The following is a 12,192-nucleotide window of genomic DNA, read 5'->3' on the forward strand; positions in this document are numbered from 1 at the left end:
TGGTGTCTTAGTGGCAGAATGGTGTAGAATGGTAGGGTAGGTAGTGAAGCGAGTACTTGGTGGGTGTTAGCAAAGCTGGCATTCTTTTATTAGCCTCACCACAAAGTATCCTGGGCTTTAACATTCTCTCCAAAATGGGTTTGATAATAACATCCTTGATTTGCTGTGTGGATGTTCAAGTTTTAAAATATTCGGCATATAGTAAAAGGTCTCTGAAACCCCCTCCCCCCACGTGTGCATGTGCTTGATTGATCCACATGAGCCAGAAGAGTGCCTCACATCCCCTCTCCAACCCCACCCCCCAGCTCCTGGAGTTATAGGCAACTGGGAGCCCCCTGATGTGTGTTCTGGGAACTAAACCCGGGTCCTCTGTAAGAGCAGCCAGGGCTCTAACCACAGAGCCACCTCTCCAGTCCCATCCCAGTCTATTTTAAAACTATGAATGAAGTGTTCTTAAAGGTTGTTCACTTGTAGACTTTTTCCCCTGACAGAGCACATCTTCCTGACAGAATCCTTGGAGCCCACTGTCTTCCAGCTGACTCAGTCCTCTGTGGCAGCACTTCAGTAGAACTTTGTGTGATGATGGGCGTGTAACTCTTCACTCCCCTCACTACTGTAGCTGCTGGCTGCATATGGTACTGATCACTTGAAATGTGATGGCAGTTTTCAGATACCTGAGAATTGTCAGTTCCATAGAAGGGTTAGACTTAACCTGTCGTTTTTTTAGGGATAAACAGTAAATGAGTGATAGATGATGCAGACTGAGTACTTGGAGCCAGTAAAAAGAAAGATACACAGTGTCTGACACTCACTTAACTGTGATACAGTTGTGCGTTTCATTGCCCAAGTTTCTTATATTTCTTTTAATAACTGGCAGTTTACTGCCATGTCCACTTCTCTGAAAAATAATGCACATTTCTTGCACCACTATTAAATAGAATCGATATACCATTGAATGGTTAGGAAGGGGTGTGAAAAAGAAACTCAGCCCCTATTTTGTGTTTGCTGGCATAACAGCTTTTGTAGTCCTATACGTGTTCATGTGCATATGTGTTGTGGCTGTGTGTGTGTGTGTGTGTGTGTGTGTGTGTGTGTAAGAGGAACCAATAAGCCCTAGAGAGCTGGTCTTTGTAAAGTGGTATGCGGTGAAATTTAGTAGGTCTTTCAGATGGTGTGAGAAGAGTGGACATGGACATAAAAAAGTGCCTGTTTCTTGAAAAGGCATAATTAATTAGTCTTGAAGATAGGAGAAAAGTGTTGTCTTGAATAGGAGACAGTCATTTTGTGAAGCAATCAATGACTTTTTTTCTGGTTAGTTGGTTATGATTAGGGATGTGCTATACTTTAGTGTACTGGATCAAGATCCCACCACGTCCCCTCTGATTTTGAAATGAATAAATTTCTTGGGCTTGATCACTTTCTATTTCATGAGAAGTACTATATGCAACAGCCAACAATCAGGGCTAAGAGCCCAACTGCTTCAACTGCAGATGAGGAACACCGGTCCTCTACTCAAACTCTGCCTCTCAGTTTGGCTCCGTGGTGTTCACAGTAGCCCATGCCTGAGAGGTCAGCAGTGAGGGTGACTTAGTGTTATGTAAAAGCTTTGGGCCAAGGTTGGTAGCTCCTTAATGCTAGAGAGCTCATATGTTGTCACTTAATGTGTCTGTATCAGTATGTTTTCACCTACTTTCAAAGTTGAAATAATAACAATGTCTCATCAACACAGCTACACATTTTGTGTTGTGTTGGCTTGGCTCTATTTACATCAGACGTTTTCTTAGAAACATTGAGATTCAGCATGACTGAAGAAAATACACTGTTTAGAAACCCGTTTGAATAAGGTAACCCCGGTTACTTTTTTGGATAAGCTGGTTAAGAATCCCATCAGAATAGCTGGGATACTGGTAACAAAAGTGTTCCTGTATAGGAAGAAGGAGGATTTGTCCTGCACCTTTTTCTGAGTGAGCCAGGTACTTTCTTGTCTTGTCTCCTTCCCATCCTATACCATGACTCTTGAGGGGAAGTGTGAGTGTGTAATGTCATTTGGTGAGCTCACATTGGAGATGGCGCCCCTGTGGGTTTGTGGCTCTTCTTGTCTTGACTGCCTCTGGAGTTGCTGGAAAGGGATGGGATCTCACAACCTGGATCTCTTCCTCCTGCCTACATCCTGCAGTGCTCAGTAGTTGAGCAGGTGGATAACTCTTCACTCCTTAAAGGCAGCAGCGCTTTCGTTCCTCCTGTCACATTGACAGTGGAGTAAAAATGCTGAAGTTTATTCTAAAACTGTATTTACAACACAGGTTAGGTCAGGCGAATGTGTCTGCTGGCCATGGAGGGAGGACCGCCATTTCAGCCTTCTTGTTCACAGCCAACAGAATGGTGCTGTCGGTGCAGCTGGGCAGCCAGGGGACTTTGGTTACAGTTTTGTCACTCACCCCCAGCCCTCTTCCTAAGATGTCAGCCTTGCCCTGTGCTTCTTTTCACCTCCATCCACTCCTCTTTGGCTCCCCATCGGATTGCCCACCCACTCGGGTCTCCTGCTTCAGCTTTCTATCCACTGCTCTGCCTCTTGAGGGCTTTCCATCTCCAAGGATGATGGGAGTGAGATTGGGTCCAAGCTTACAGTTTTCCAACTTTAGCACAAGAGGAAAAGTTACTCAGACACCTGAAATCTCAATATCTATCTATCTATCTATCTATCTATCTATCTATCTATCTATCTATCAATTTCCCCCCCCCCCCCCCCCCCGAGACAGGGTTTCTCTGGGTAGCTTTGCGCCTTTCCTGGAACTCACTTGGTAGCCCAGGCTGGCCTCGAACTCACAGAGATCCGCCTGGCTCTGCCTCCCGAGTGCTGGGATTAAAGGCGTGCGCCACCACCGCCCCGTGCAGTTGGGCATTTTAAGAGCCCAGATGAAGAATCAGTAGTCCCAGCTGTCCATTAGCTACCAGGTGTTCTATAACCAGAAGCTGCTAGTGGGATTTTTGTCACTGGATTCATTTATTTTTTTTTTTAATTTTTTCAACTAAATAATCAGAACTTTGATTCCATGTATATTACTAGAGTCCTCAAGTGGAGGTTGCCATTCTGATTTTCTAGTCTTCTTTCTTCTCCTGAATTACTGAACAGAAAGCTGTTTTTGTTGAGCTGCATGCTTTATCTTGCCCTTCCTACTGATCTATAAGCTTTTCCATTGGCTTTCTTTCTGTTTCCTGCTGCTGCTTGCTTCATAATTGAAGGGAGGATTCAGACCCATCCAGGTAACAAGGTTCTGCATGGCCTCTTTATTTCTCTGCCTTCTTATTATTTTACAAAGCGGTTGCTAATGAATAGTCATACTGGAAATGCACTATAGGGATGTAGCTTTAAGCAGTGAGAATTCTGCATAACTACACTAATGGCTGCCATCTGGGGACTGGGGGGGGTGAGCTTTGCTCATTTTAAGTCATTCTAGAGCTTATCTATTGCAAAATGTTTGAGAAACCAAAATTTGGTTCAGCTAAGAGTGAGGTTGTACCCCCCTTTGACAGGCTTCTTTCTGTATACGACAGCCTTACAGCTGGTTTTAATTTGGTTTGACGGACTTGGGTGAAAATGCTTGTGTTTGTGGAGATTCTTGTCCTCCTAAGTACTCTAGATATGGCTGGCAGTTTTCTCTTAGGTTGACTGCTCTAATTGTTAATGATTTGATTTTTGAGCACCCCCCCATCTCTCTCTCTCTCCAGAAGTCAATGGTTTTTATAAAACAGAACATTTTGAGAAATACCAGTCATTTTGTTGTTGTTTTCATTGTTGAGGTTAAAATGAATAGTTACGGTGCATGGCTTATACTATTAATAGATGATGCTGAAGCGTCGAGACCGCACTGTTGTCTGGAGACATTGATCAAATCTGATTCAATGTGGAATGTACTTTATGAACTCAGTAGACAGCCTGTTGTCTTCTGCATATTACAGCTCTTTAAGTAGATCAGTTTAGTAGTGGGGAGAAAACTCAAGATATTAGATCTATCTGTTACCCTTTGTGAAAAACCAAACATTCTTTCTCCCTCTGCCAGTTTTTCCAGAGGCCTCAACTCCAGCCACCCCGAGCTACCATCCCAAACAGCAGCCCTTCCATCCGTCCTGGTGCGCAGACTCCCACTGCCGTCTATCAGGCCAATCAGCACATCATGATGGTTAACCATCTGCCTATGCCGTACCCCGTGCCCCAAGGGCCTCAGTACTGTATACCACAGGTAAAGGGGGAGCCTGGCTTCTAATGGAGGTTGGGGTGGGGTTGGTGACCGATACCCTGGATTTTAGTGGCCTATGAACTTTTTAACTGATTGCAAGTCTAGCCATTTTTGTCTACTTTCATAAAGCTATACAGAGATTCTTACACAAATTCTCAAGTTGATAGAGAAATTATTTCCCAACATCTTTCCTTTGGTGTTCCTTCATGTCATTGAAAACTGCCAGCCTGAAATCACTTTGTAGTGAGCCTGGCTGCTGTACACTGGTGCATGGCTTCAGTCTGGGAAGACCCCGCTCTTCATTGTCCCTGTCTGTCATGGACAAGCAGGCATTTGGAAGGTGTTGAACAGCCACGCCTTCACGTCCTCTAGACAGTCTCTGTACTCAGTGCTTTATTTCCCACACGCTCCCTGTGTGTCATCTGCAAATGTGTGTTCTCTTTTAGTACCGCCACGGTGGGCCACCTTACGTGGGGCCCCCACAGCAGTATCCGGTTCAGCCACCAGGGCCAGGGCCTTTTTATCCTGGACCAGGACCTGGAGACTTTGCTAATGCTTACGGTGAGTAAAAGACCAGCCCTTGCTGCCTGTTTGTCATGCTCTTCCTACTCTCTGCTGGGCCTCCTTAGTTGTTGCCACTTAGAGGTTTGAAGGATTTTTAAATAAATCTTACCAACTCTTTTGTCTTGATAGCTTCTTCAGGGAGTGACTTACAAGGGAAATTACTATAGAAGTACATGTAGTCAGTGGCCTGTGAGGGTCCTCCTCTTGAACCCGTGTGCTCGGTTTCTGACGTCTCCCACCAAGCAGCTGTCACGCACATTTTTATTGGGTTTTGTTGATAGTATACATTTACCTCCTATCCTTGACTTCAGCCCCCCTTCTATCCCCAGAGCTTTTATCCTTAGCCCACTCTATCCCCCACTTCATGTAATGTCCATGAAGCAGATATTCCAAGCCCCTGGAACAGTGAGTGGCTACTCTGGGGAGTTGGGCCAGGGGCGACGTGGTCCTTCCATGTACATCTTCTGGCAGACCTGTTGTCTTGGGAAGTTCTGAGGATTGGTTGAGATAAAAATGCTTGAAATCTTAAAAAATGCTTTTGTGGGGAAAGCAGTTGGGGAGACAGGTTCTCAGTGGGTAGCCTGGGCTGTCCTTGAACTCAGAATCCTCCTGCCTCAGCTTCAGTCCACAGATGCAAATGCCAGCTAATACTGGCCATGTGAGTTAATGCAGAGTGCTTGTTTAGCACACTTTGTGGGTACTGCACTTGTTCCATTCCACGGACACTGATGTGTAAGGAGGAAAATGGAGTGGCCTCGAGGAAGTGAGGCTTGGAGATGCCGCCGCAGTGCTCTTCTGTAGCGCTGCCGCAGCAAAGGCGTCGAGGCGTCAGTCGCTTAGCACGTTGATCCTCTTACGAAGTTTCCATAGTCTGGATGGAGTGGGACCGTGTGGTCTTTCTGGTTACTTGTACCGGTGTAACTCAGTCTTTTTTGGTGGTAAGGTTCTTAAGAGTGTAAAACCTTTCCATTTCATAAGTCTGTTCTACCTCGTGGCACTATTTAAAAATGATTTATCATAATCTATAAAATTTTAGAAACTCGGGTTTGGGGATTTAGCTCAGTGGTAGAGCTAGACATGCACAAGACCCTGGGTTCGGTCCTCAGCTCAAAAAAAAAAAAAAAACAAAAAAAAAACAAACCTTAAAGCCTCAACAACTTTCTCAAATGCAGAGATCAGCTCTGTTAACTTGTGTTTCTTACAATAAATATTGCTACCCAAAATCTTCTAATTAGATTTTCAGAGTAAACATGCTAAAATTAATACTCCTTTAAATTCTATGTTTTGTATTTTTGGTTGTGAGCCTAGCCTTTAACGGCTGAGCCATCTCTCCAGCCCTTAAATTCCATGTTTTGAAGGAAATGTGTTCTGATTGACAGAACTGTTTTTAGTGGTCGCCCCCTGAATTCCAATATGCAGTTTCCTCACAGGTTACTAAAGTGATCTTTTGACTCTAATAGTATACTAAATTCTTCCTCCATGTTCGAGACAGTGCCTGCTTTTGCTCTTAGTATGACTCTTGTGTCACATATGGGAACTAGGACAGAAGTCATATGAGCTTCCTATCTGTCATGTTAAAGATTGATTTTTCTACCTGGGCGGTGGTGGCACATACCTTTAATCCCCAGTACTCAGGAGGCAGAGGCAGGTAGCTCTCCAAGTTCAAGTCTAGCCTGGTCTACAGAATGAGTTCCAGGATAGGCAGGGCTATACAGAGAAACCCTGTCTCAATAAAACAAAAACAAAAGAGCAACAAAATGTTGACTTTTTGTCTGGGAGAGATGACTCAGAGGTTAAGAGCACTGACTGCTCTTTCCAGAGGTCCTGAGTTCAATTCCCAGCAGCTACATGATGTCTCACAGCCATCTATAATGAGATCTGGTGCCCTCTTCTGTTCTACATGCATATACACTGGCAGAACATACTATACATAATAAATAAATAAATCTTTTTAAAAAACCAGACTTCTCCTTGTGTTCCAAGTACACTACTATTATTCGCCTTTATGAAGCAGCCCTGTGTCCACATGCAGTTTCAGCTCAGGTGTGATTGACATCTGTTCCTTCTGCAAGTCCCTTCCCCACAAAGAAATTATTAGGCATGTCCTATAGCCATCAAGTAGGCAGAACGTATCTATACTAAACCACTGTTTCCTATATCAAAATGATCTTAGTTCACTGTGGAGGAAACGAGACAGTGATGAAAACTCTGTCTGATGAAGAACAGAGTGCAGAAAACCAGAGCAGCTCAGGAGGAGGCATGGACAGCGTGTACTTTCTTGTCCATGCATTTCATATCATAAAATTACTGGGCATTTAGAAGACTCACACACCTTTCAGTGTGTTCATAATCACATTTCCGTTTTGTTACTTTATTTTCTCCCCCTCCCCCCTCCCGTGTGTGTGCATGCACGCACGTGTGTATGTAGACGTCACAGGTCAACTTGCAGGAGTGGTTCCTTCTTTCTACTTGGTGGATTCTGGGGATGTGGGTATCGGGCATGTTGGCAGGAAGCCTCACCCAGACATCTTTCCTCCCTCCTTCCTCACCTTAAAAAATACATTTGTTTGTTTCTTTTAAAAATAGTATAGTCTGTTTTTAGAAGGAATCATAAATTACATTTCTACTACAGTCTTTCATCATTTGGATGGAAACTTTTTGCTGTTTAAAAAAATGTGTTCCCAGTTAATGTGCTTTGTATCATAATTCAGAGTTCTGGTCCACCAGTTCCATTGGTTGTCGACACTTCACACATCTCGTGGTGTGACTGTGGTGTTCTTCCCCTCCTTCTTGGAGTCTCTTTCTCTTCCCATGCCTCTGCCAAATCTTTCCCCCTCACCGTCCCAGTCTTCTCTTGGCTGTAGATTCAGAGTGGATGTGGGGACAGGGTCCTGGCTCTGGGTTCCACTCTTTAGTCCTTGTTTCCTGGGAGGAGACCTAGGTACGAGTCTACCATAGAGATACCTTCCCATCCTTTATAAAAGCTGGATTTTTAGCCAGGGTCTTAGTGGGTTGGTTTCCAGGTTTATGATTCTCCCTCCTCATTCTTTGGAAAGGTATTCTTGAAGCATTCTTACAGCTTTGAGGAAAGTAGAGTACGGAACACTCAGGCCAGCCTTAGGGAGTGATGACCCATGTTGACAGAATTTTAGATTCTTAGGGGGATGGGGAGTAGTAGTAGTGATAACGCTTAAGAAGACGGAAGAGAAGGGGCCGTTGGACAGGCCTTGCTCGTGCAGATTCAGCCCAGTGTACTCGTGTCTTCTTGATACGCTTCCCCTCATGCACCTTTCCATCTTTTCCTGAGCCTCTGGAGCTGTAGAGCCCTGCAAGCACCTTTGAGCCATGCTGTGAGTGGGGAAACTGGTCTCCCAAGAGGCATTTGTTTCCTTCTCCAGCAAAGAAATGTTGTGTTTTGTGATGTTGATGTATGGTGACACAGCTCCTGAGTACGTTGTGAGGTCAGTGATCTTTGTATTGCACTTGTGCCATGCCGAGTGTTTAATCACTACATTATCTTCATTTCTAATGCCAGTGCAGAGTTTCTTGTTTTTTTGTTTTTTTTCTTTCAGAATTATGATATGTAAGACATTGTGTTAGGTATTTTGTAGAATGCAGATGTCAAGGTATTTGTCTTTCAGCATTTCACAGTACACAGTTCATTGTTAGGCTTGGAATTTTACCAGTAAGGTGAAACCTTAAATACAGAGTATGAGCACATCAGTAGTTCTCAGAGTTTTCAATGTTCTAGGCAAGTAGAGTAACTAATACCTAAAACAAATCTAAATCTAAACCTTACGGGATTATTACAGTTTAGTATTACTTACTAATTTGCCAGTAAGACCTTTAAAAAAATGCTTTGCTGTCAATATTGCTTTATATTGGAATTCTTTTTCAACAAGAAACAAGTAACGGGCAGCGGTGGTGCACGCCTTTAATCCCAGCACTCGGGAGGCAGAGTCAGGCTGAACTCCGTGAGTTCGAGGCCAGCCTGGTCTACAGAGTGAGGTCCAGGACTGGTACCAAAACTACACAGAGAAACCCTGTCTCGAAAAAAACCAAAAAATAAAAGAAAGAAAAGAAGAAGAAGAAGAAGAAAAAAAAAAAAAAAAAGAAACAAGTAACTTAAAAATAGCAGCAGTTACTCATAAAGGTCTCAAGTTGAGAAACTTGTAAGAGTGTATAAGTAGTTTTGGGTATAATAGCAAATGTCTATAATCCCGGCACTCAAGGCAGAAGCCAGGCCAGCTAGGCTCCCTGTCCTAGAACAATAAATAAGAGAGGATATATGTGTATTTCGAGGTTTGTAGTTAGTGTGTGAGTTTCGCACACATCGTTCCTATTCTTCAGTTGGTCTGGGTTGGGAACCACTGGGATCATCTGGGGTCAGGACCAGATGGTGGGCGTCTCAGGCTTTCAGACTGGTCCCTGTTGTTGCTCCTCTCTTCTCTGCTGCAGATGGTAAATGCTACTAGATGGAGGGGTCTCCACTATAACAGCTGATCATAAAATAAATGATAGGTCCCCCTGGAGGCTGTTGTTGACTGAGTCCTGTTCTAAGCAACCCTATCCCATTTCCCACTCTAGAACCTTGAGGTCAAGAGACATGAACTACCTTAACTGATAAATGTTCTCATTTTATTAAAATTTCTAATAGCTATGTGTCCTAACTGTTTTCAGCTGGCTCAGGATTCGGGTTAGTTCATAAAAAGAGAACTGTCATTTGGTGCGTCAGTTTCCTGCTCTGCTGGTGCCCATAGCTGAGGAGGCTTTGTGTTGACTGTCTGTGCTTAGCCTGTGCCGAGATCAGCAGTTTGTACCTCATTCATTGAGCAGCTGTCTGCTGGCTGGGTGACAAAGCAGCTTCTCACCAGTTCTGTTCACCCCTGTCACCTTTTGTATCTTATTTCACTTAGTCGGGAAAGTCTGGCCAGGTGAGCAGCCTGTGCTGTTGGTCCCGCAGTGTTTGCATCCAGTTGGAGGGTCTGTCTTTGGAGGAGCTGATGACCTATCGGGGTGTTTGGGAACTGCCAGTCTGAGTCTCTTGCGATAGTGGTGTGCTTGATGTAAGGGAGTCGGGGAGCAGAAAGGTTTCATTCCCGTTGAACTTTGTGCAACTGTAGTGTGATTGGCTGCATAGGTCTTTTCCAAACCACTTCACCAGATACCCAGAGAGCCTGGCACTGTGCAGCTCTCAGGAAGCTACATTTGAAGACAGTTACAGTGTGATGACCTTTGATGTTCCTTCTTGTGCGTCAGACTCCAGCCTACCCACACCCCCTAAGGTGGTTCCCTAGCTCTTCTCTCTGCTGCAGCATCACCAGGGAAGGCACCCTTTATACCTAGTCCGTAACCATTAACAATGGGGCCGAGGGCTTCTAGCCTCCTGTCTAGTTACAGCCTTGTTCCTGTGTTTCTCTTTTAAGCAAATGTTAAATTTAAAAGGCATGGGTCTTAGCCTGGGTGGTAATGTGCACACCTTTAATTCCAGCACTCGGGAGGCAGAGGCAGGTGGGCCTCTTGTGAGTTTGAGGCTAGCCTGGTCTACAGAGTTCCAGGACATCCAGGGCTACACAGAGAAACTCCATCTCAAAAACCAAGCCAAACCAAACCAAACAAAAGACAGTCTTACCGTGCAGCCCTGTTTGGCCTAGAATTCTAGCCTTGAGCTTAGAGACCTGCCTGCCTCTGCCTCCTGAGTGCTGGGATGGAATTCATGCACTACCGCTCCTGTGCTCAGCAGACGTTTTAGGGAAGAAGTAAAAAGAGGGCTCTCTGTCTTCATAGTCCTTCTTTCTGCCTACTCCCTGTCGAGCCTTCGCCCCAGGAAGCTTTGGTTAGGATCTTTCTCTCTGACAAAGCTTAGTGCAGCCGTCAGGCTCACAGAGCTACATGCTTCCTGTTCCTGTTTGTCTCTTTGATTTTTTTTTTTTTTTTTTTTTTTTTTGGTTTTTCGAGACAGGGTTTCTCTGTGTAGCTTTGCGCCTTTCCTGGAGCTCACTTGGTAGCCCAGGCTGGCCTCGAACTCACAGAGATCCGCCTGGCTCTGCCTCCCGAGTGCTGGGATTAAAGGCGTGCGCCACCACTGCCCCGCTGTCTCTTTGATTTTTTAAGACAAAGTTTTACTCTATAACCCAGGCTGAATTTGAACTCAGGATCTTGTTTCCTCCGTTTCTCAGTGCTGGGATGACAGCATGCACCCGTGTCCCCCCCCCTCCCCCCTTCAGGCTTTTCTTTTTTCTGTGACCTCTCACAAAGATGTCATCTTGGGCTTCTTTATCTGTTCTCTTTTTCTGGTTGATCTAGTCCTCTGGTTCTGGTGGTGTTCATTACAAAAGCTTTTACTACTATGGTGTCCTACTCCTGTAAATCCAGCACTTGGGAGGCAGAGGCAGGTAGATCTCTGAGGTCAAAGACAGCCAGGGTACACAGTGAAGCCTGTCTTCAAAAAAAGTCTTTACAAAATTAGTAACTTTAGAGGCTGAGGATGCAACTCTGTTGGTAGAATGCCTGTTTAATATGCACAAAGCCCTGGATTCATAAACTAGGTATCATGATACAGGCTTTGAAGCAGTGGGAATGTGGAGACAAGAGAATGGGAAGTTCAAGGTCTGTTTTGACTACGTAGGAAGGTCTGTGTCAGCCTTCATTATTTGATGCCCTGGATGAAAGTAACCAGACATGCATAGGGTACCTAGTTCATACCTGTCTGTTGACTAGTAATCGTCTCAGCTCCAGAATTAAAATCCATTTGTTCCATGTTTCACTGAGTAGTCTCTCTGTTCTTTCCCTCAGGCAAAACAAAAATAAAAATCTTCAACAATTTTTCTTTTCTAAATATGTTTTCTTCCATCCCGTTATCCAGGCTTCAACAGATCTTTAGGTTTTCCTTTGCAGTTCTTTACAATCTGCCCCCTCTTCCTACTCTGTGAACCGTGATTTGACAGTAATTAGAACAGTAGTCTACATTTTGGGTGTTAACAAACCCTTGTGTGTGTAGGTCTAGGGAAAAGAGAATTTTGCCCGTTGGTCAGTAGAGTCAAGGTGTGAACAAAGTCTGTTGTTTAGCTTTGACGTGATTGTGGTCAGTGTGTTTGAGGGGTGGGAATAGGATGAGGGGGCAGGTAGGAGGGAGGTGTAGCCTTAGAAGTGTGCAGGAAGTGGAACTCAGCTTGGAATTTGGTTCTTCTTCTTGGGAGGATGTTGTCTTCTCTGCTGTCTTTGTTAAACTCTTGCCTTAAGGGCTTGTAGGGAGCCTAGCCAGTGGCCTGCAATCTGTGGCTCTTCAGACCAAACCAAAAGCCCAGAAAGACAGTCACTGGTGTCGGCCATGGGCCCCAGGACAAGGTTGTTTTTTTGGAAAGCAGCCCTGTAACCAGGTTGTGTTTGA

The 12,192-nt window shown here is 44.6% G+C and overlaps 1 protein-coding gene across 26 annotated transcripts in view; it reads left to right on the forward strand.

Moving 5' to 3' along the window:
- Eif4g3 (eukaryotic translation initiation factor 4 gamma 3) overlaps nucleotides 1-12,192 on the forward strand; it is a 233,280-nt gene that overhangs the window by 108,797 nt on the left and 112,291 nt on the right. For 17 of the 26 annotated variants that reach the window (XM_037203103.1, XM_028875355.1, XM_037203106.1 and 14 more), the window contains 2 exons: nucleotides 4,062-4,241; nucleotides 4,685-4,799. In XM_037203103.1, the coding sequence (XP_037058998.1) occupies nucleotides 4,062-4,241; nucleotides 4,685-4,799 (295 nt within the window). Of the gene's footprint in view, nucleotides 1-3,243; nucleotides 3,265-4,061; nucleotides 4,242-4,684; nucleotides 4,800-12,192 lie in introns of those variants that run through there. The other 9 variants (XM_028875356.2, XM_028875352.1, XM_028875340.2 and 6 more) reach the window with 2 other exon arrangements.

This window comes from Peromyscus leucopus, chromosome 2 (assembly GCF_004664715.2).
Source record: "Peromyscus leucopus breed LL Stock chromosome 2, UCI_PerLeu_2.1, whole genome shotgun sequence".
NCBI lineage: Eukaryota > Metazoa > Chordata > Mammalia > Rodentia > Cricetidae > Peromyscus > Peromyscus leucopus.